Below are 24,162 nucleotides of genomic sequence, written 5' to 3'. Positions count from 1 at the left end.
AAGGACACAGGTGAAGCCAACACAGCCTTTAGCTGTCAGAATAAACATAATTCAAAAAAGACAAGCTCATACCACCAGTCAATGCATATTTTTCATAAAATCACCACTCTGCTCCATAAAGAGAGTTAGCTTCTCTGCTTTTGTTAATGTCCCCCATATTTCATAAATGCTAAATGTGCTTCCAAACCAACTGATTAACCTAATTTGATAATAAAATATATGTTACCTCTGCTTACACACAGTCTTCTCTAAATACCCAGAACCTGATCTTTGCAGTCAATGGGGAAGCAGTAAAGAACACAGAACACCAGGTGGATTTGTTTTTAACCCTGGTTGCAAGACTACTTTATTCCATGCAGGGGATGTGCTTAGAGGTTTTTCAGAGTGCACTGGCTTCAATCTGAGCTATTATGAACTGCGACAATCAAAAGAAGGGATTATTGAGATCACCACTACCAGATTGTGTCTGATGGCTAGGACATGTTCTTTTAATGAAGCAGAGTTTGTTCATTTTATGCTGCTATAAAAATATACATATTCAGCTGCACAAAGCAAACAAAAAAATATCCTTAGCTGAAAAAGCAATGTAAAAATCACAGGGAAGGTTCCTTGACAAGTAAGAGCATTTCTCAAAGCTTTTCAAAGCACTTCTGTCTTACTGTTTTAGCTGGGCTTACCTTCAATCTGCAGTCCTTTACTGAATAAGCAACCTTTCGTTGCTTATTCAGGGAGTTAGGAATTAAGAGGCCTTTAAGTCGGATGTGATGAACGAGGGCTACCTGCAGCTCTGCACAGCTGAGCTGCAAGAGAAGAATTTTGGGCTGTGGAGGCTTCCCTAATGTAAGAAATCATTAGTGCATAGGCATTGTCAGCATCATTTGTTTGTTGACTACAGATCTTGTCAAACATACTTCATTAGTGATCCCTACCACAATGAGTCTCCTGTCCTGTTTGTGTTGGCGGCTCTGCACACAGCACACGCACAGAAGTAGGAATTCTAATTCTATGGTTACTCTACGGATAAAAGGGAAGCACTTCAGTCATTATTTTAGTTAATTTTTCTTAATAACATTTTTAACTTTCACATAGAAAGCTTTTTTCTCAACTCTTTGTTTACAGATCTGTCCTCTTTAGCATGTTTCTAGCAAGCAGAATATTTGGCAAATAAGAGTTTCCCTGCAACAGAGCTGCAAGCTCTAAGATGCTAATTAATCTCTGCTCACAAACTTGCCTCTGTCAGGAGCTGAGACACAGAGGGCGCAGAAAAGGTGGAGAACTTTGGTGGGTTGCCAAGTGAAGAATTGCATTTGGCTGGCAAAAACTACCTGCCTGGCTAAGCTTTGCGTGAACACAGCGAAAACAGCAGAATTACATGGAAGCAGAGAGCAAGTCTACAGAGCCACAAAGTAAAGATATTTTGGGGGAATTCTCCTGGTTCTCTGTACTATCTACATATCCTAAGTCCATTCCTGCACATCCTATCACCACAATTTCCTTTTAATCTCTTCATTGTGGATGGCATAATTAAAAGATAGCAGACTGCATGTTTGTGTCTGAGAAGCTTCCAAAAATTCACAGAAGTTTTCTTCTTCCAGGAACCAATAGCAGGTTTTGCCAAGTGGGAACAGTGCCTTTGTAATAGGCATACTTTGGTTATCAGGAAACCTGGATCAAATCATTCATTAGAGTACAAACTAGAGAACACCATAACCACCCAATTTCAGTGGTCAAAAAAACAAGGTTTAAAATATTCCCAAATCAGTCTATAAACTTGTTAAAGGGCAGCCCAACCCCACCAAGACATAGAATCATAGAATTGTTTTGGTTGGAAAGGACCTTTGAGATCATCAAGTCCAACTGTTAACCCAGCACTGCCAAGTCCACCACTAAACCATGTCCCTAAGCACCACATCTACACATCTTTTAAATACCTCTAGGGATGGTGACTCAAACACTTCCCTGGGCAGCCTGTTCCAATGTTTGACAACCCTTTTGGTCAAGAAATTTTTCCTAGTATCCAATCTAAACCTCCCCTGGCACAACTTGAGGCCATTTCCTCTCGTCCTATCATTTGTTACTTGGGAGAAGAGACTAGCACCTGCCTCGCTACAACCTCCTTTCAGATAGTTGTAGAGAGCTATAAGGTCTCCACTGAGCCTCCTTTTCTCCAGACTAAACAACCCCAGTTCCCTCAGCTGCTCCTCATAAGACTTGTGCTCAGGACCCTTCACCAGCTTCGTTGCCCTTCTTTGGACTCGCTCCAGCACGTCAATGTCTTTCTTGTAGTGAGGGGCCCAAAACTGAACAGAGTACTCGAGGTGCAGCCTCACCAGTGCCAAGTACAGGGGAACGATCACTTCCCTAGACCTGCTGGCCACACTATTTCTGATACAAGCCAGGATGCTGTTGGCCGCCTTGGCCACCTGGGCACACTGCTGGCTCATATTCAGCCAGTGATCGATCAACACCCCCAGGTCCTTTTCTGCCAGGCAGCTTTCAGCCACTCTTCCCCAAGCCTGTAGTGGTGCATGGGGTTGTTGTGACCCAAGTGCAGGACCTGACACAGCCTTATTGAACCTCATACAATTGGCCTCGGCCCATTGATCCAGTCTGTCCTACCCTCAAGCAGATCAAAAGTCCGGCCCAACTTGGTGTCGTCTGTGAACTTACTGAGGGTGCACTCGATCCCCTCATCCAGATCATTGATAAAGATATTAAAGAGAACATCTTGCTGAATATGTCTGCCTGCATGCAAAGCAGCACTTCTGGGGACCAGGAGACACTGACACTGAAAAATACCTCTCCAAATAAGTGGTGGTTCCACCTTCTGACATAGCTATTTGCCATTCAAAATCTGATCGCTGATCTAGCCTTTAGTACTCTTGTGTACCACTAAAGAACTTCCTAGAAATAACTCCTATTTGAACCAAAGCATGCCTCTCTTTCTGATCCAGTTTTGGTTTAAAACAAATTCAGCAGTGGAGAATGCAATACCACTAATTAATCACCTTCAGGGTAAATAAAACCTGCATCTTATTTTTAATCTTAATTTGGGGCTGGGATTTTAGCTCTGAATGTCAGTGTCCCACCTACTTCTCAAATGTGTTTTCTTTGTTTTCATTGCTTAAAACTCAGATAGCAACCACAGAAAAATCAGTTTGAGCCATCGTCTTATGCCATGGCCCTATATTTCCTAATCAGTGAGATTCATTAAAAGCATGTGAAAATGGTCTATATTATTACAGGAGACATTGTCATGAAACGCGTAAGGAGAGTATCTCAACCAACACATACGTCGCTGTCTTGGAAGTGCTGCTTGGTTCCTATCACATCCTGTTGTTAGAGCAGTTTCTCCTGAAAGCTTACGGTAGGAACTACTACAGTCATCTCAATTTTAATGTCCCAGAACAACTCATTGGATGAAGCAGAGGTATATCACAAGAAAAACCTAAGCACAATAGCAGACTCGGTCTACGTTGCAACATGGCAGAGCTGCACTACAGATACGAGCAGTGTAAAGCTGCACGGCGGAAGGATGGGGAGCAGCCTGGGAGACAAGAGGCTCAGTGCCACAGGGGAGTAACGTGCTGGTGCTGTATCTCCCAGCAGTGACTTGCAGAGCTGATGAAATAGTGCTGCTGGTGCACTGCGAAGGAGACCCTTTAGTCCTAATCAAAGCTTAATAACTGTTCTCAAGGGAAAGGCAGTTATAAGAGAAAACTAGTAATAAGCCATAATAAAAGTTCCACCCATACTATAAAGCATAACTAGGACAAAAACATCAAAAGGATGAAAGAATGTAGTAATGGAAGGGAAGTGAGAGAAGGGAAGAGGCAGGTACCCACTTTCTTGGATCTGCTGGTTGATTAGTGCTTGGTCATTTTCTAGTTCACGCTCTGCTTTGATCTGTCCTCTCAGGATCTGCTGCTTTAAATCCTCAATATAGAGCTGCTGCCGTTGAATTTGTTTTCTGTGGAAAGTTTCCTGGTCTCTGAGTTTCTGCTTGTACTCTTCATGCACAGCATCTGTCTCTCTCCTGTTAGAAATATTGACAGTGAATTTAAACCAGAAGCAAATACCAAACATTTTAATAAACCAACTTATCTTACTAAAGACAGACAGACAACATTCAACATATTGTCTTGTTCAATAAGGAGGCATTATGACAAAAACTCATGATGGTAAAGTAGCTGTGTATATGCATGTCACAGCAGGCTACAATCCTGTAAGCATCATAAATGCCAGCAAACATGAAAGCTCTTGTGGTGAAGCAGAAAATTTCATCACCAGAAAGATAATAGCAAAAAGAGTTTTTAAAATGTCACTTTTCATTTTGCTGTAGATCTTCCAGAAATGAAACTGGAGAGGAGGGTTGTTTATATGTTATAAAATTTTATAAGCACTATATAGGATATTTGTCATCTAAGTACTTCGAAGTGCTTTACAGAAGTGACATTCTTCTCTGTTTTCAGATCAAAAATCTCCACCCTAGAAAGGGTTACAGGCATTGTTGAGATTACACTGGCAGCACCAAGGAAAGAACTTGATCATCTAATGCTCTGTTGGATGCAACAACTGTATTAGGTTACTGCTTCTATATTTGGAGCAGAATTGTGATCACAAAAGTGACTAACCTGTGAAAAACTGCCTTACAGTCCCCTCCAAGATGTTTGGTTCCTGACTGTTTGCCAAAATTTTACAAGCACACAGAGTAACAATCAAAATAGTATCTATTCTTAGCATCATCCATGATAATATTCAAAACACGTTAACCCTCTGAAAGGAATTTATATTCTACCTGTCCACACATTATCATCAGAAATTCTTAATGTTAAAGTTATATTATATATAAAGGTGATATATGATCTTTGCCACATTATTATATGTAACCTCAAAAAATGTAATCTTTATATCCTGAAAAAAAAAATTAATATATTTTACTAATGAAGTAAATAATGTATTTGTTATAATGACATATTTAGTATACTTTTAAAGAGAGCAAAGGTATCAAAACTCTAAAAGAGTCCCTGAAGGTCAAAAGAAAATAAAAATATAATTTCAAAGGGAATGCTTTGGAAACATCATGATGTTTGTAAAATCATTACCAATATAAAGCCACCTGTATGAAAAGAGCATTTGACTGTTGCTACATAGGAATTAGTTTGACATCTCTGTTTAGGACTGTAAGCATGAGTTCAAAGCAACCATTTCTACAGAAAAAATGTAGAAAAAGTCTGCAAATCTTCTGGAGTACCTTTACATGGAACATACATTTCCCTTTCTTAAGAAGCAGTGGGAAAGCCTCACTACATAAAAGCCTTAAGATTCTCAATGATTTACAATATTACTGTGACTCTCTTTTGCTCACCTTAGGAAAAGAGAATTCAGTTTGGTTTTAACGTTTACGTAAATGTAATGCTGGTGAGAACAACTGAAAAGGAGCATCTTCTGTTCAATTGTCTGGCACAGTGCAAACAGTCAGGGTACAAACTTTGCTACTGTCATCTGCTAAATGGTTTCTGTCTGTTTGGGACCCAGAGGAACAAGTTATAAGAACAGGTAGATCCAAGAGCTATTTGTCCTTGGCTTGACTACAAAGATGCCAACAATCTGTGATTTGTAATTTTTTCCTCTCAGATAAACTTTAATTGATCTCCAGGAAACAGGAGTGGGATGCCTCATTTCTCATTCAGCTGAAGCAGGTTTGAATTGACACTTCACTGCAGCAGTGAAATGCTCGTATGGCCATTACAAATCTCCATCTGTTCAAGTATTTGTAATGCCACCAGCTACTGGGAGACAAACTCAGAGGTTAAAGCTAGACTGGTTAAAGAAGAATCACTTTTCAAACATAGTATTCAATCTGAAGGATCTCGTTTAGGAAAAACTCCCATGGTTTTAATGACAACTCTGAGGGAGGCTTTCCCTGAATGCGGCTTCCAGGTTATCTTCTATATTTTCCAAGGGAAATGTAATGGAGCAGTCATATAATCTGAAGGTTAAAGAACTGATGTGAGACTAAACCTCTCTGATTTTGGAGCAGTTATATCACCTCTGTGATTTCACATACTTAGGCTGCAATATCTTCAGGGCAAGGACTGCCTGTGGATGCCTATATGCTAAACCTAACAGAGCCTTGATGTCAGCTGAATCCTCTTCTTGCTGGTATGTTAAAACTCACAAACCTTAAAGCAATTGTAAATGTTAAGTCTCTGCACATACTCTGATGATGGGGTAGTCTTTAACCGGCTTTGCTAACAGATATATAAAAGCTCTGATTCCTATGGTGGTATGAAAGTCAAAAAAATGTGAGTCTAAATTTGTTACTGGACAATTGCATGACCTTGGGCAAGTCAGTTGGAGACATGTGTGAAAGAAGCAAAGTACATTCATCCAAGAGGAGCAATGAGGATCCATTAATATTATCAAATATCAGAAAGTATCAGAAGAGCTGATTTCTATTCATTTATCATTATTAGCACCATTTTGTATGAGATTGAGGAAACTGAGTAAATCATTGCCAATAAGGCTGAAAAGCGGAGCATGATAGTACAACAGTAGATAAAGAATTCTTGTTCTGCAACTGTTTACTAACACTAGATAAAATAAAATTCCTCTTACAAAATGTCTCATATTCTTCCTAACCATGACTTTTAGCTCTCAGCCATCCTTTCCATAAAATCTACCTATCAGGGTTCAAACTGTTTACAAATTGAAACCCAGAACATTTAAGTATATGCAACAACTCAGTGTTGTATTTTAATCCAAAGACCTCACAATGCTTGCAGAGGTAGTTAGGTAACATCTGTTTACAGTTGGGAGAGGGCCGCAAGCTCTTCCCATACTTTCCAACAATGCTGAACCCCCTCCCCCCTTTAATAAAGCATCAGAGGATAAGCAATGCAAACAATGCACATGGAATTGTGTTGTTTGCTGTTCTCAGCAGCGCTAGCGTATTCCCTCATGTGTGTGGTAATGACTTTTTGCTGAACTAACATGAAACTGTAAGATCCTTTCCAACAGGCATGTGTGTTTGCACACAAAGCAGAACACGATGCAGGCCAAACTGATGGTATTAATCACAGCTCCATACTACGACTACACGCCAAAAAGGCAGAGTACAGAGGCATACCCCTACTTCACTTTAAACCGTGGAAGAACAAACATGGCACAGCAATGATTACAGTATTATTACTGCTTTTGTTCTGGTGAGGTAGCTAGTTGGCACAATTCTCTCTCTCTAAGGTTAAAGTTCCTATAATAAAATACTGTTGCTGAAGGTATATATACGAATTGCAGTTCTGCTGCTATTTCAGTGCCTCTGCTTCATCTCCTAATTTTTAATAGTACAAAACAAAAACCAGTCAGGGCAGCAAAGACAGGTCTGAATACAGAGACTGAACATTAAACACCTTTTTATGAAGTTGCTTCTTAAAGTTGGTTTTCTCAAGTGGAACAAAAAGGTAATTAAAATTCATGCAGAGCCACTTACATAATACAGGTATGCCAGAAGATGTTTTTCCTCTGGCCATGAAACAAATGACTGTGAGAGCAAAATGACTGGCTGGTTTGGGATACAGATCTGTCTGTCACAGAAACTGCTGAAACCAAGAAAATGAAGTAAGAATGCTCCCTTTCTACCTTCGAACATGCTATGTCACGTCAAAACACTCTTGCTGGTTTGTGGAAATAACACAACAACCTACAGTAAAAAATGAGATGACAATGGCCCAGAAAGAAAATAACAGATTCACACACACTTCATAGCTAAATCACCTAACAGACAATTTACAGTACAATCAGCTTGTGTAATACATTTGAATGATTAAACTAAAAATAAATATCAATCCAGTTAACATAAGAATTCAGCCTTAATCTGTAATAGGTAGATGAGATCACTAATTTCTTTCATCTGAAACATCTTTAATCAGATGTACTGTTAAATTTAGACTTGAAATACAAGAATACTATGAGATACAGGAATACTATGAGATACAGGAATCAAGCACAGACCGATTTCTGCTGTCGCTTGTATTCCTGTCTTCCCACATAAGCAATCTACACTCAGTATAGTTCTAGCAGGAAATAATATAACCTTAGGACAAACATAAGACAAACAGCTTCATTTCTGTAGGTATCAAGACATACATAAAATCTTGGTTTCATGGAATCAGCATACTTTGTCATACAGCATATATAAAAAAGCAACCCTGCACAGAATTTCATAAAAGCACGCAGATTTCTAGGTGTACCAAATGCAGCAAGAAGTGTCAACAGTTACCCTTCCTCCAAGTAAACCTTTAAAAACAGCAAGTAAAATTACAACAACAGAAAGACACCAACCTTAAAGATAATCACAAATTACTCAGAAAATTTTCATATTATACCAATGCTGCCAGACTGCTTTTCCATCTCATTTTTCTCTCCACAAAGTTTGCATGACGCATGCTAAATGAACCATCTGTAAATCCACATTTTTTTCCAGCCTGTTTTGTCGTCAGCTCTCCAGGATCCTATTGTGCAATTCTCCTCCCCTCTTCCCCAAACACTTCTACTGCTGATGCAGAGGCTGGCGGCTGCTACAGCATAATGCAGTTTTCAGTAACTATGGCAGCAATAGCTCTGTGGTGAGGCTGAATGCCTTCTGCAACAAAATCTTAAGGCTCAAATAGAGAAACTCGGGTGAAAATAACCACTGCTGCTAAAAGATGAAATTTGCCAATTTTCCCAAAGAACACATCAGGCAAGTTAGCATCCCTGTCCTTCTGTCTGCCTAGTGTTCAGGTCTCATTTTTCTTCTACAAATGTTTTTTTCCAGGGTGAGAAGAGTTAATAATAAAGCAGGGAATAAGATGATGGCAAGGCATTTTGCACTGTTGCAAATCCCAGCACTGAGAGCAGTCACAAGTCAGGGTTACAAGCCTATCCACTGACATACATCCACCCCAGCTCCATCCTCCCCCTCCACCCATGTCCAATCCAGGGCCTTCCCACAGGGCCTCAGAGCATCACACAGCAGCAGGTACCACGCAGCTGCATGGATCGTACGTCTGCTTCTGCGTAGTACAGAGGCCCAAACCTCTCCCTTCTCCTCAGCAGAGCAAAGAAGAGGGATGAAGGAGATACGAAGACCTTGTATTATCGCCTCCTCCAGCCTCCTGAAGCAATGCCACTCACACAATTCAAAGCAAAAGTTGGGGGGTGGCGGACAGGAGATGGGAACCAGAAATCAGGCAAAACGGCCACCAGAGTCAGAAACCTTTAAAAATAAGGGACCTTTGGAAATATTCATACAGAGTAATTCCCTTCACAGAAGTTACCATCAGATGAAGTATCACTTGGATTTCTGATTAGCTGGCTTCCTTACAGAAAAAGCACATTATGCATTTTTTATTCTTGTGTGGGGTTTTTTTTAGCCTTTTTTTCTTTGCCTAAGCCCCCAAAACAACAGTAAGGCAATGACTTATTTAAGGCAACCCTTTAAATACACTTCTAAAACAGACCTCTTTTTGGCAAGAAGTCACAGGCACAAGACACAGCCACACACTCCAGTAAAGGTCACCGCTGCCTTGCTAAATTCCAATTCAGCTGGAACTACAATCTATCACAGGTTTTTCCCTTATGATTTCAGTTATATATAGAATCAGTTAGTTCCCCTGTTAACCCACTATATGTGATTATGGTGTAAGTTGTAGAGTTGCTGTAACTTACACAGCGCATTTCTCTGTGAAATGAAATATGTGAGGGATATTTTAAGAGATGCAAAAGATTTCTTTAACTTGTATTTGTAGAGCACTTTGAAATTCTCAAATGAAAGCTGTTAGTAAGAACTCAGACTATTATTTTTACAAATATTAGTTGGAGATGTTAACTATACTACATTAGAATAATAATTGTATTGTGTTTCCCAGCATCAGATGCCATATCTATGGGCGCTGTTTCCTTTCCAGTTCAGTAGAATTTCACACATTCTTATGACTACTTTTTTTCCGGTTTAACAATGTTGGTATTTTCAAGGAAAAAGCTTAAACATGTTCCAAGCAGCTAAAATTAATTCAGTGTACTGCTATACCACTGGACTGTAACAGAACAATTCCTGGTTTTTTTCAAACCAGCAAGAGAACAAAATCAGGGTTTATATTTATATGCAGTATCGTATTAAGGCAATGACAGGAGCAAGAACTTCATTATCTACTTATTTGTGGTGATGCTATCATGTGATGACTGATGCCAGTCACAAGCCTTCTGTGTGTTTGCTGGCTGACAACAAGCATCAGAAGTTTGAAATGGTGGGGCTCTTCTGAGTGGGTGTATGAGCAAGCAGCCAAGTAAGAGTACAATGCATCGCACCCCTTTTGAAGGAAAGTTTCATGCCTAAAGTTTTAATATTTGGGTGCAATAGTAGAAATTTGTTTTCCCTCTCATTTCTCAAAATACTTCAATAATTAGAGGCTGAACTGGTAATTCAACCCATGAAAAGCAGATGAGAAAATGTCATCATACTGGCAGATAAGACTGTAAGTAATCATTACCATAATATACATGTTCATATGTTCTGAAATATAAAATCCAGAAGAAAGGAAAGTACCATCAGTCCCTGATTAAAAAGCACTTAAGCCCATGGAAGCCCACCAATTTCTGAATTATTTTTGTGTGCAGCTGCTGTGCTTCTTTGTATGAATGAACAATGTTCTAAGCTGGGACTTCTTTTTTGGACTCTTCCATAAAGCCATTTTCTTCTCACCAGAAGAGAACTCCATTTGCCCAAGGAATTTTCAATATACTAGTGAGTATTCACAGTACCTACTACTGACATCAAATTCAATATATGTTATGGTTCTTATATATTGTAAATTGGTGGCAGTTGCAGTGTAAACCCCACTCTAGTCATGGCTTTAAAATACAGGTTACACATGCAACAAAGGTGCAAACCATTTGCACAAGATCAAGTATGAAGAAAGAACATGGTTGCAGAGACTTGCCTATAACTCAGCTACATGTACAGATTCTTGTTTCAATATGACAAAAATACATTAAAGCTCAAAGCCTAGTTTGCATCTCTTCTGGAGGAAATCAGTGTAGCACAGGAGAAAGACAAAGATAGAGGGGCCAAAAAATTCAGCATGATTTAGACACATTAATATTCTTACCTTAGTTCAGGAGAACATTTGTTTTCTTTACAGCTTCTGCATTTTTGACTGTAAAAATAAAAATAGGAAATCATAAAGGTGTTCAAAAAGAACACACAAAAACTTCACTGAAGCCTGTTGTACACAGAGATATTGTGATTTTCAGTAGAGGAAGACTCTGAGATGCAGATTGCTAGCAGCTGGGAGAGTATCAAGAACTATCAGTGAGAGGGGAGATAGAGACACACACACACATAGCTTGACACACACATAGAGGAACATCTTCTGTGTTCCTCTAAGCACCTCTTTCTGACAGAGACAAGACCTTGCATTATGTGGACTTCTTACTGATGAGCAAATAAGCACTCCCTGTAGTCCACTTAGTCCTGTATTACTGTTTGCAAAGTACTTCAGACACACCTTTTAGTATTTGACATTGAATTTTTCTTCATGAAAGCTGGACATTTGAGAGACCACATATATCTTGTTTTATTCTCATATTATGGAACTTAGGCTAGATGTCTCAATCAGAACCCCCTCCATGAGCAAAACTACTTCTCTGGACAGAAACACAGGCTTCCTGGTTACTGTAAAGGAAGGCTGAGTGGATCAATTCAGTTTAGCTTTGCCAAAAAACTATTCAAGAGGAAAAAAAGACCACTGGATTATGTAAGGTGAAAGACAATTAATATCAGACATAGTTTATAGCTTATTCCTGTAAGAGATGGGTATTCATAAAAATCAAGTGAATGCAATAACATAATGCATTTCATTTTCACTGAAGTAACCATTTGAAACAATCAAGGTAAGTATGAGGGTAATGTTAAGCAATGTAATATGCATAGTCCTGTCCAAGTGATTAAAAAATTGATCAACACAAACAAATCTGCTATCTGAATGTGGTCTGAAAAAAATCAATCAGGAATGTTCTTCAGTTTTGTCAGATAAAAAAGGGGGAAACCAATGCAATTCTGTGTTAAACTGTTCAAAATGCTTTGGGATCTCTGCAGGTTTTTCAGGACCATCAACAAATTTCTGTGACAAAAGCTCCACCTTTGATGTTTATACCTATGTAAAGAGCAACTTGGTATCTACTTTTGAAGATCATTAGACAAACCCTTATTTTTAAAGTCTTTGTAATTTTTACACACAAAATAATAGCAGTGATGTGTAAAATGTACCTCAGTAAAGAAACAAAATGAAATACCATTTTGTACAGAAAGGTATCACTGCAGCAAATTAAAAGCAAATGCAGAGATTAGATACATTAAAGAAAACAGATAGAAACACACTATATCCAAGGTGGAAAGCAAGCCACTTGACTAGAAGTATGAAGAGGTGTTCTAAACAGAGATAATATTTTATGCTCAGGAAAACAAGATGAGATACTTCTAGAAAGAGATGAAAGATTCCAAGTATGTTACCACACCAAAAACACTCTAGCAAGAAGCAGAACTATCAACAGATATGAATGAGAAGGTGGCTGTTTCTTGCCTTTAACAGGTCAATTGAATGTGCCAGGCTGAGAGGAATTAAAAAAGAGAAAGAACCCAATTACGTTTAATTCTGTGATATTCTGTTTTCAATAGTATGAACTAAAACACAGGAGATATCTTAATTAATTTTCCTGATACATATTAATCACTGTCTTCATCACACCAATTCTTTCCCTTCCAGAAAGGCTCTGCCATGAAAAGCATAGACTAGACACTGTGAGTATAAGCAGCTCTTCAACGTTTCGAAAGCAGTCTATGCCTTATCTACTGCTCAGTTTTAAAAAAAAGAGAGAATCACAATGGCTTTCTGAGACGAAGGGCTCAATGAGGAATTGAACTAAAGGAAATTTATTAACAAACAAACCTCCCAATTTCCACAACAAATTAGCAGGGAAACTGAATTGGTAATAATTACAGATTAACTTGTAAACCAAAACAGCTGTAATGCAGATGTGCAAGTGAATTGAATTAAGGCTGTCTGACAGTCTCATCTGAGGCATTTTCTTGATTGTGCATCAATATTAATCATGCATCAGTAAATAGTTTTTCAGGTTTGTTGCTTGGATATCATAACACTATATTAATCAGTTGGCCAAGGCATTTTCTCAGACAATTTTATTTGATCACTTGAAAACATGATGGGACCTATTCTATATACAACTTAGTTTTGTCTGAACCAAGTCCTGGTTTCAGATGTCATCTCACATGAGAAGTTGTTTGTTTGTTTGTTTTAAACTTACTTGTCAAGAGAAGAAAGGATATAGTAAGGAGAATGGGTGCAACTTCCATCCAAGTTGAGCCAGTCCAAAGCTCCACAACTCGGAATGGGTGGGGTTTCATTAATCTACAAAACACACATGAGAACAGGAAGAAAAAAATATCACAGCGACCCAGGAAATTCCAAGTTATCATTAATACTGCTGTTGCTAATTACTGTGTGCAATGCTGCATAATACCTCCCTTGTGAGTTTATAATCTCATTTACACTCCTGTTTAGTGTTTGATAATTTGCAAAATTGATAAGTATTTGTTACTGAGTGCACCTCTTCTTGTAGCTCTGTTTTAATGTACTGCATGTTTCATTAATCAAGAAATTAAGATGAAAACAAATGGAAGTTAAACCCCTTATCTCAATTACACAAGTGAGTACAAAAGGACAGTTGAGCGGAAAGTATAAAATGTTACTACATGAAAATCCATTTTAAAAGGTAGATTCTTGCCCATATCAGTTGATAATATGGTTATGTTCTAAACCAGAAAATTTACATTCTTTAAGTTAGGTTTTTTAGTTACATATGCCAGTCATTTTCAGAATTAACTATTTTTTTTAAACATTATTGAACTAGCTGACCAAATAATATCATCTTGCAGTAGTTAGTTCCTGAGATTAACATACCAAGAAATATTTTATCTATTTCTGATGTATGTAACAATTAGGTGCTTTCAGAGTCAACAATACTCAAGCACTTAATCCCATAAATTTTCAATTTCTTCTAGTATACCTCGTTCGGGATGGTGAAATGACAGAGAACGAAGATAACTCAGAAAATTATCAAATGTGGAAAGATTCTTAACTGGTCTTTTCACTGCAGCATTCTGCCTTTCTCTTTCAATCCTACTGTAGCCATGACTAGAAATAGGAAACACTAAATTATTCAAGGGATCTGCATCATCTTTTGCTAAGCACATCTGAAAGAAGCGCTAGTGTCCTCCCACAAAAGGTTTAGTGTCATTACAGACCATTAGATGGAGGAAATGAAGCAAGCGAATATGATGATGAGAAGAAATATTATCTATATCAGGCCTGCTTTTAAGAGGAAAAATAATTAGGAAAATCAATGAAGAATCAGGAGAGAAAAATACAGTTTTAGAACTTACCGATCTTCTTTGTCTTAAGATAGCAGCTTCTGCTGGGTGATTGAATCTAAACTTATGAGACTTGCCGAGGACAACAAGGGCCCCTATGAACAAAAATTAATTCGAAATCTACAGAGACTTAATTCATCAAACAGTTGATCCCTAGAATGTTAGCAGTTTCTTAACTCCACTATACAGACTACAGCATATACAAACTACTACAGAATAGTATGTTAAAAAAAAAAAAAAGTCTGACCAACAGCTTTCTGACTGTAACAGAGCAGAGAACTATTTTGAAACTTTGCCACTATAGAACAGCAGAGTTATCATTCTGTAATGACAGCATCCAAGCAAAGTAATCTTGGAGAAGTCTGCAAACTCAACATAACAGTAAATACCCTGTTCACATTCAAGACCAGCATGACTTCATATCAAAAACATAACCAACCCACTGCCGGAAACTTGTTTTTACACTCTCTTTTTAAGAATCCAGATCACTGCAAGTTCCCAGAAACTGGACCTTTTTTTTTTATTATTTTAAACAACCTGAAAATATGGAAGCCTGATCCATCTCATCTGAGGTCATTCACCATAGTCTATGACCCAGTGGCTAGTACCCTCCACCTGAACACACTGTGAAAAAGTTGAAGCTCATTTCAAACATATTATGTAATTGCCAGAAAGCCCCACCAGTGGTCACCTGGCTTAGGGCCAGTCTCCACTACTTTCCACAACAGTGCCTCTGACTACAGGTCTTCCCTTTTGAGAAGGCTGCAGACTGCTGCCAAAAGGGGTCTTAGTATTGTCACCTATGTCTTAATTTTACTTTCTGTGGTGTACTTAATTTATTTGTCCCAGTCTGGAAGCTCTAGCCATGGATCAAACCTTGTGGTGCTAAGCAGCAGCAGGAGACTGAGAGATACATTTTAGACCTGCACGAGTTCCATAAATCCTTGTCTCTAAACTCCAGAGGTGAGTTGATTATAATGCAGCATTGACAGAAAAAGCAAGCTTTACCTTGTGACAGACGACATGACCCAGTGACTTCACATCCATTCACAGTGCAGTGTGCGCCCTGAACTGGTCGCAGCGTCACAATCCCACAGTTGTTGTCTATCATACAATGATCTCTTTCAATCCACCGTCCCTGTAAAACTACAATGTATAGATTTGTTTTATCTCACCTGTTGAAGGGGTTGGGTTTGCACTATTTCCCTCAGAATGAAGTACCACACACTCTTTGACACTATGACTGCATGCTTCATACCTCAGAGAGCTATGCCATGTGCGGAACAAGGAGATTAAATTGTCATCTTTGATTGCTATCATCACATAAAAGACTTACTTGATTGAAAATAGTGAGATTGCTCTTGTAAAGTATTTCTGGTTCTGGAAAACCATATACTACTTTCTGATTTGTGAGCTGATGTGCAAATTCTTCTATTGTGCTTAATTTTCTTATTGCTATTATGGCATTTATTGTTTATATTTACTAACCTACCAGCAGAAAATATTCAAACTTAATCAAACTTAGCAGAACTAAACAAAGCTGAGACTCCACAAAGTTTCCAGTTTCAGTATAAGGTTTCAACTCTCTATCATAATTTGTAGGTCTTGAGATTGACTGTTAAAATCAAGAGCAGAAATGTAATGAAATAAAAATATTGAATATGAAATAAAAAATATTCTGAATCATTTGGAATTTATATCTAAAATACTCTACCCAAGTAGAGTTGAAAAGCATTTTCCATGTCTCATGATCACTTGTGCCACTGGTTTAGGATAGAACATGCCAAGGTTTGGATGTTGGATGAAGGTATTTTTAAACTCTAGTGTAGCATTTCATAAGTGCGAAGAAAATTCTGAAGATATCTAAATTAGGTCATGACCACTGGCTTTTTGACCTCTTAAACAAAACCAAAAAATAACTGAAATACTTTAGTCAACTTAAACAATTATTCTCTTCTACTTACCTCCTTCTATAAAGAAAGCTGACAAACAGAAACATTACCTAGGTACTACACATGAGAAATGTAAAACTCTTGGTTTGACCTGACCATATCACAAAATAATTTGTAATATCATTCTCTTACCGATGTCTTGATCTTGGTCTGAATCACTTCTTCCAATTTTGGTTGTTCCTTCCTAAAACAAGAAAAGAACTAATTTAAAAGTTAGTTACTGAAAGTGAATTACATATAACAATTAAAAAAGCTTTAGTACAGAATCTTAGCAAATACCTGAAATAAATCACCTCTGAATGACTGAAGTGTTTAGAGCAAGCTATCTACTACTTCATAATACTTCAGCCTGCTGTCCCTCATAGCGATGCAATTACTTCTTATCCTGCAGCTATGTCAGCTTCTCCTATTATGATTCCAGTAGATGAAGTAACTCTCAGTGGATGATTTTTGGACTGTGCTTGAGACAAATATTTTGAATATGAACACACGTTCTGATGCTTTGTAACTTTTACAGTGAGACTTGTTGTTTGCAGAAAGGAGATAATTCTTTCTATAAATATCCATGCAGGAGGAAAGAAGCTGCAAAATGATTATTCAGTTAACTAGGCTTTTCAGATATAAAAGTAACAGAATTCCTATTTTGCAAGGGAACTTTGTCATAGATTATGAATTCTTCAAACTAACTATTAAAGGAGAACTTTTTTCCAAAACTTAAATGACATTAGTAAAAAGTCTTCTTGGTGATTTTGGTATACAGGCAAGTTCCCAAACTTGAAGATTCAATAACTTCAAGAAAAGAACTGCCTAGGAACAAAAGTCTCCAGAACAAGCAGACTCAAACCATATTATGGGCCAATGATGGAAGGGACACAGTATTCTGATGGTACAGTACAAATATCAATAAAACAGAGTCATTTAATCAATACTGTGAGAAAAAAAAACTACCAAAAAAAGGCAATTAATTTACCATCTGTCTGGTATGTTCCATTACTGGTTCTCTTTTTCCATAGGAAAACAAAGCAAGATCATTTCCCAGTTCTGAAGAGACATTATACTTGATTATTGTAAACTGATTAGTGAATGCACTCTAAAACAACTTCAGTGGCAACTCTTTCAGTTATATTAAAATTAATTACGGTCATTAAACTACTTGATTTTTGTATTCTAATTAGAATAAATGGAATATGCTTTCTGCTCCAAGCATATTATAACCTAGATTTAAAGATGAGGCAAGAAGTAGTAATCGGAAGCCTGAAGACTGGGAAAAGGGAAGCTGTGCATTGCTGTAAGATGATGCAGTTATGAGTAATGGGAAAATCACAGTGGTTTTGTGCATTGGAGGGAAAGGAAATGATTATCATTCAGTTCCTCAGAGAGCTCAGCTATCTGAACCAACTGACTGAGCCCTATGCTACAAGCCCTGCTGAGACTCCCTTGCTAGAGAGGCTGAAAGCTGGATTGTGCCCAGTGCCCCTGCTTTGGGGTAATTGTCAAGTTACATGGCAGCTTAATGTTCAGTGGACTCAACCACAAAATAGTCACCTGGCTTGGCCACAACTTGTAGAAAACTTATGATCCATATGGCCTTTGGCTCACCTCACACTATCAAGTGAGTTAGCAACATGTATTTTATACAAAGAGAAGTAAACCAACTCCTAAAAGACCTCTTTGTCAATTATCTTCTTGACTAAGCAAAGAAATAGTTATTGTAATTCCAAAAGAAACTTTTTTCCAATGTGCTGAACTAACTCTCTGGTAATACAATTTAATTCAGAAAAGTATATTACAGCAGTATTGGCTCATGAAATTCACAAAGCAGCAAATCCCAGTTAGTGGAGTGATTCTGGGTGAGTTTTAAGTACAACTAAAAATTGCAGCTGAGAGCAAGGGTACAGATATGATGAAAGCAAACTAACTCAACTTAAAGAAAACAAAGCAAAAATAGCCATAACCCAGGCCCATGTCAATTTCCTTTTTTCAAATGCTGTTACTGAGCTAACAATTTAAATATTTATACTCTTTCCTAATTTAATATTGAGTATTCTACCTGAAAAAGTGAAAGACACGTGATTCAGATGAAACAATAGCACAACGTTACCTTAACATATCAAGGTACATCTTCATATCTGTTGAAGTACTTTTACATTGTTACCCTCTGCTGGCAGCATTTACTGACTAAGGGTAGAATTCCCAAGGCGCATTACAGAACCATAAAGAGTGAGATTGTTTTCCCCCTTCAGTTTTGGGAGAACTCCAACTTTCAAAAAAGTTTGTGAAGTACATCTTTTTCTAAAACAATATAAACAAATCCCATATTTTTAAGCTATGCAAAAAGGTCAGTTAAATTATAGGGAAAACATATTTTTGTTAATGAAAGACAGAAAAAAAGAATAGAATCTAAGAAAGGTTCTTTAAGCATAGTCACAGCATTGATTAGTGCAATTAATACTATGGAATAGCAAGAGACTAAAAGAGTAACACAATGTTTATTCTATATGATCTGAAAACCACTGCCATGACCTCTCTCTAGAAGTACAATGTAAAGTGCTGTTATATGTTGAAGCCCTAATATGTAAGGAACAGCTAATGTTTTACCTTCTTGCTGTTCAGATGAAGGTAATAGACACGACAGTCTAAAAGATGCAAAGCACAAAGAAAAAAAAAGGCAGCATCTAGGAGCAAAGAAAGAGGGGACAAAGATGTTAGTGTGACAGAGAGACACTAATGACTTCAGAAGGTGACCCTTCAAACTAGGTTTCTCCATTAAAATGAGTATCTTTAAATTACTTCAAGTGCCGTCAAAATTACTATGTGAATATATTTGCTGTTTCCAAAATGCAACATAATGGAAAAACATTAAAGTAGTAGAAATTACTTTTAATAAATATTTAATGTTAATGTAGGAATGAGTAGCTCAAGTTGCATGTTGATCAGCACTGGACATTATTACTTGGTCCCTAATTATTACCTGTACAATGTCTTTGTGCTGGCATGAGAAAAATTTGTAAGGTTTCTCTTTCAACATGATAAAGAAGAGCACGATTTCTGTTTCAAATATTTGTTGCGGCTTTTTAACAGAAAAAAAAAAAATCCCACGTCCCTAAACTATATCAAGTAGCACAAAACCTAGATTTGGATTAAGATATTTTATTAGTAGACAGATACATGACTTTCAAGCATATTTAACACATTTTTTGCTAATGAGTGCATCTCTGTAGAGGTACCCATCCATTATTCCTTTTAAACAGCATCAGTATTTTGGTAATTTCCATTCATTTAAACATCATTAAAAGTTAAAGTCCAGCTTAGCACTGGCTTATTAAAAAAAAAAAAATCCCCTAAAACTATTTGACCTTGCCATGCACATCATAAGCTGCAATGTGGAGTAATATACATACAATGTTATGAAAGTTTCTTGGTGAAAACCTTGCCTTAAATGAGCAGCTACACCACAAAACAGTATCTATGAGACCAGGATTTCTACCTGATCCTGGAAAATAGCCACTCAAGTGCGATCACAAGTAATTATCATTCAAGCTACACACCTGGGATCTGCTTGGTAGGCCTGGTAGGGTTAAAAGAGCAATATATAGAAGTCATTGCCAAAGTGAGCTTGTGCTTGTTAAAGCTTACTTTTATCTTTGGTCTACACATATACAAGTATTCCTGTCTCAAGTATACAAGTGCCTAGTAAAATCTGGACCAGTATGTCTGGTATACTTTAAGCACCATCCTTTACGTTTACACACACGCACGCGTGCGCACATACCTGTCCTCATGCTTTGTGGACAAACTACTAATGCCTAAATTGAGTATTTTGCTTTGCTTATGATACGTTATCAAATAGTTTGCACATGCATTCATGAGGTCAATTTATTATTCCATATATGAATTCTTCTCCTCCTCCATTTTCATGTATCCTTTCCTGCTTGTTCTCCCTTGTTATCTGTGTCTCGTAGGCTGTGGCCTTTATTTTTTGATAGCTGTTGTTGTAATGCCACCTTAACCACTCTCCATTTCCAAAGAAAACAAGTGTTTTCAAAATTCAGGGGAAAAAGAAGACAAGTGACAGTATCTCACCCTGAGATGATAGAGCACCACTCCTGTGCTGAGGATATCATCATCCATGGCCATTAGATGAGGTAAACTAGAATCTATTGTTACTCCAGCTTTTTCTTTGTTGATGTCCACACTGTATTCTTCCATGATGGCTTTTCTGTCTGTCCACTTACTTGTCCAGTCTTTGGTCAATTGCTCAATCTTAAAGGAGAGGAAACTGTTTCACTTACTAAGCAGGTTAATTTTTTGCATACATAAATTTCTTCAGAAAGAACAGCATTTTTTTCCAGTTACTGGATGCAAAATTCTTTCACCAGTTGCAATGCAGGTGTATTTCTAATTGCAGTACATTTCTGTGGCAACAAAAAAAATCAGGTAAAAACTGTACTACCACTAGATTAAATCACTAGATTAAACCACTAAAGCAGGTTTAATCTATTGATGACTCGTTCCCAAAATATCAGAAAGATATATGATCATGTTAACTAGTTACTTTGCCTGTCTTCAAGCAAAAGTTAAAATTAAGATCTCCAAAACCTTTCCAGGTCACCACTGATCACAACTTCTTAGTAATTTGATGACTGCATAATAATTTCCTTTGAATAAATTGGAGGAGTTTAATCTTAGAAGAGAGAGGCTCTGTATAATGAATTAGTGATATATTGAGACAGCTTTCAAACAAGCAGCAGATTATGCAGACTCAGTGATATGCAATGGACAGTATCCCGTTAAGCTCATGAGACTTTCAGCACAAAGTGGTAGAGAGCACCCAACGTGCACTAAGGATAGCAGTTTCCTGCATATTCAGAGCAAACAGGAAAGGATTAGTACAAAAACATTTTCACTGTGGTTTCAGAACTATGGCAATGCTATCCCCCCTGGCCCAGTGAAACAGGAGACTTACATCACCAAACAGATCATACACACCTTCATTTCATTCTGAAGAACCAGCTCGGTCAGATTTCCATCCCGGTCACCATTCCAAGAAGGACTGGAATTCCTCTATACAAACAACAGCCACCAAGATCTACATGTTAGTTTCCTTATTCACAACCAGCAGGCATGTACTTTCACTTCCAGGATTTCAAGGAGATAAACTCAGGAGAAGGAAAGACAAGATACACAGACATTTGATGCTGCCTTCTAACATCTAGCCTACACGTCTCTAGCTATTGCATGCAAGTTTTTGTGAAGAACTGGTGGAAGAGCATTAACAGAGAGATACTTCTGTGTAAATAAATCCTGGACTGTAGTTCCAGTCTCTCACAGCAAAACATGCTCTCCATGGCATGGAAAACCGAGACACTATTATTATTCCAAAGGAGAAAAACACAAAGAGTGTCAGCTGTATTGTGAGGACTTACAGATGTCCACAACTTGTTTTGGGGGACAGAGTGTGGAGACAGAATGAAACCTCAAAAATATTGTTGAGGTCTACTAGTTCACTTTTTTGGGAAAGAGGATTGTAACAAGTCTGGCAGAGAAATTACATCAATGATCGATATTTTGTACTGTCTTGGTGCTTCCATATCCCTACAAATAAAATATTTCTATTCACAGTATTTCTGGACAATGAAACCATCTGACTCCTTGAAAGACAGGCAAGGAAATCCTTTGTAATCATCACACAGCTGCTTATACTTCAGGATTATCAACAGAATGCCAGAAAAAGGAGAAATGACAGAAATGCAGTTAGCCTTATCATCATCGTGAAATCACTCAGAGAACAGTTTAATTTCCCTCCAGTTACAACAAACATGGAAAGATAAACAGATAAGACAAAAGTAAGCTACTGTAGCTACCTAAAGCACCATCAGAGCTCCAGCTGGGAAGTGTTCCTACGTACCAGTTCAAAGCTCATCAGCATAGTTTTCAACCTATCAATTTCTTCTCGCAGTTCTCTGATCAGTTTTACATTTGCATCCTGAAACATTGAGACACAGATGTTGGAAAAATCGTTCTTTAAAAAAAATTCTAGCTAAAGAAATCAATGCAGAGCTGTTCCAAGAGCCAGGAGGAGAGGAGATCAGGCACACTCACAGGAGTACTCCTTGCTCCACTCTGCCAGGCACCTGGGATGTACTGCCTAAGGGCAGGGGGTTCCCATCTTTGATAGGTTCTCTGTTCCCATAAACTGTGTTCCATCTCTTTTCTGAACACAGACCTACCATAGTATTTGTGCCCATCATGACAATAGCTGGATACATCACTACTTTTATGGATTTACCTTCAAAATAGTCCCATCAGGTCAGAAAAATGCTGTTATTTCTGTCATGCGGAGAAGAAAATCAGGCTAGAGGACACTAAGTCAGAATGTCACCATCCATGGTATTAAAAGCCCTTGCAGCTGATACATAAAGCATTTCCTGCCTGCTTGTGTGGAGGCATTTATCTCACTTCCAGAGTAAGCATCTCTGCACAGGCAGTTTCTGGAAAACAGCTTTTTGCAGACAGTTCAGGGATACTCTTGGGTCAAGAGTCAACTTTCTCGGGGCTGCCAGTGACACTTTGGCTCAGGTCAACTTGCAGTGAGGGGAAGAAGACAGCTAGCTGGAGGGATGGAGTTAAGGGTCTAGCATGGGCTGTGCAAGAGAGTGATGGGCACACAAGTTGGGAGGCTGAGACGCTGTATGTAACAAGACACTAGCCCAGGAGGACTGTGTTTACTTGTCTGTGCCCTGTCACAGAGTTGAGAACTGCTGCTGCCAAAACCAAACACAGTATTGCTGCCACTAGTGATGTCTAAAAACTAGTTATAGGTATTGGTAATACAGATGCAAATTAAATTTGGGAAACCTTGGATTAGAAGGGTTTCCTTCTGCCCAAGATATAACAGAGTATCATTAGGAAAGCAAATAAATGAAGTACATCTCAGATTCTATCCTTTTATCTACAGATAAAGTCTTGATATACCCAGGCCAAATCATGAAAGAACACTACTGAAGTTGTAAAGTCACCTGCTCAAAGATTAGGAAAGGCTGGAATCAAGACTTTTTTTGAAACCTTAATTCAATCCACTTAAATGGACACACTGTAATTCAGTCCTTAAGTTACATCATCATTGTAGGATGGCAGCCTCACGTAGAATGCCACATGAAGAATGCCCAGTTAAAGAGCAGCAGTTCAAGAGTTTTATTCACACATTTCTAGCATGTGTGATCGTAGATCTTCATTATTATGTGCTGTTTGAATTTTGCTGTGAAGACAGACAGAATTATGCATTTCCCCATGGATTTTTTTATGCCGGTTCTCATCACTATAGTGTCTAAAACCTCCACAACTGCTAATCAATCTGTTTTAACAGCATGTCTTTGATTGGGAGAGTTTATGTTTTTCCTATTTGATAAAGGTGGACTAGGGGTAAGGGTGGAAAATGAGGATCAAGCACACATTGAAAGTTTGCTTTAAGCATCTGGACTAGCACTGAACAAGAATGCTGTAGCAGGGGCAGCGACAGAACCCAGTCCTCCAAGGCACCATCAGACTCTCCCCTTAATACTCTGCCACCTTTTAAATTGTGCAGCCTGTGAGGGACCCCTGCACAATCGAACAGAAGAATCTGCCTTACAGTCAGAGTTCATACCCGGAACAGGCCTATTTTGTGCAAAGAATGAAGCTGGGGTTCTGTGGCAAAAATTGTTCCCGTGTATTCAAGGG

At 38.1% G+C, this 24,162-nt stretch overlaps 1 protein-coding gene across 1 annotated transcript in view; it reads right to left on the bottom strand.

The window, feature by feature from the left end:
- Positions 1-24,162, bottom strand: part of STARD9 (StAR related lipid transfer domain containing 9) — a 127,849-nt gene that overhangs the window by 24,333 nt on the left and 79,354 nt on the right. Inside the window, exons 14-22 of the mRNA XM_068398216.1 lie at positions 22,352-22,429; positions 21,433-21,507; positions 20,527-20,706; positions 16,576-16,627; positions 15,500-15,637; positions 14,504-14,586; positions 13,366-13,469; positions 11,151-11,198; positions 3,846-4,036 (exon numbers count right to left, since the gene is read on the bottom strand). Of these exons, the coding sequence (XP_068254317.1) occupies positions 3,846-4,036; positions 11,151-11,198; positions 13,366-13,469; positions 14,504-14,586; positions 15,500-15,637; positions 16,576-16,627; positions 20,527-20,706; positions 21,433-21,507; positions 22,352-22,429 (949 nt within the window). The remainder of the gene's footprint in view (positions 1-3,845; positions 4,037-11,150; positions 11,199-13,365; positions 13,470-14,503; positions 14,587-15,499; positions 15,638-16,575; positions 16,628-20,526; positions 20,707-21,432; positions 21,508-22,351; positions 22,430-24,162) is intronic.

This window comes from Nyctibius grandis, chromosome 4 (assembly GCF_013368605.1).
Source record: "Nyctibius grandis isolate bNycGra1 chromosome 4, bNycGra1.pri, whole genome shotgun sequence".
In the NCBI taxonomy this organism is placed as follows: Eukaryota; Metazoa; Chordata; class Aves; order Nyctibiiformes; family Nyctibiidae; genus Nyctibius; species Nyctibius grandis.
Note: the sequence above shows the minus strand (reverse complement) of the source record. Positions and strands in the feature narration are given on the sequence as shown.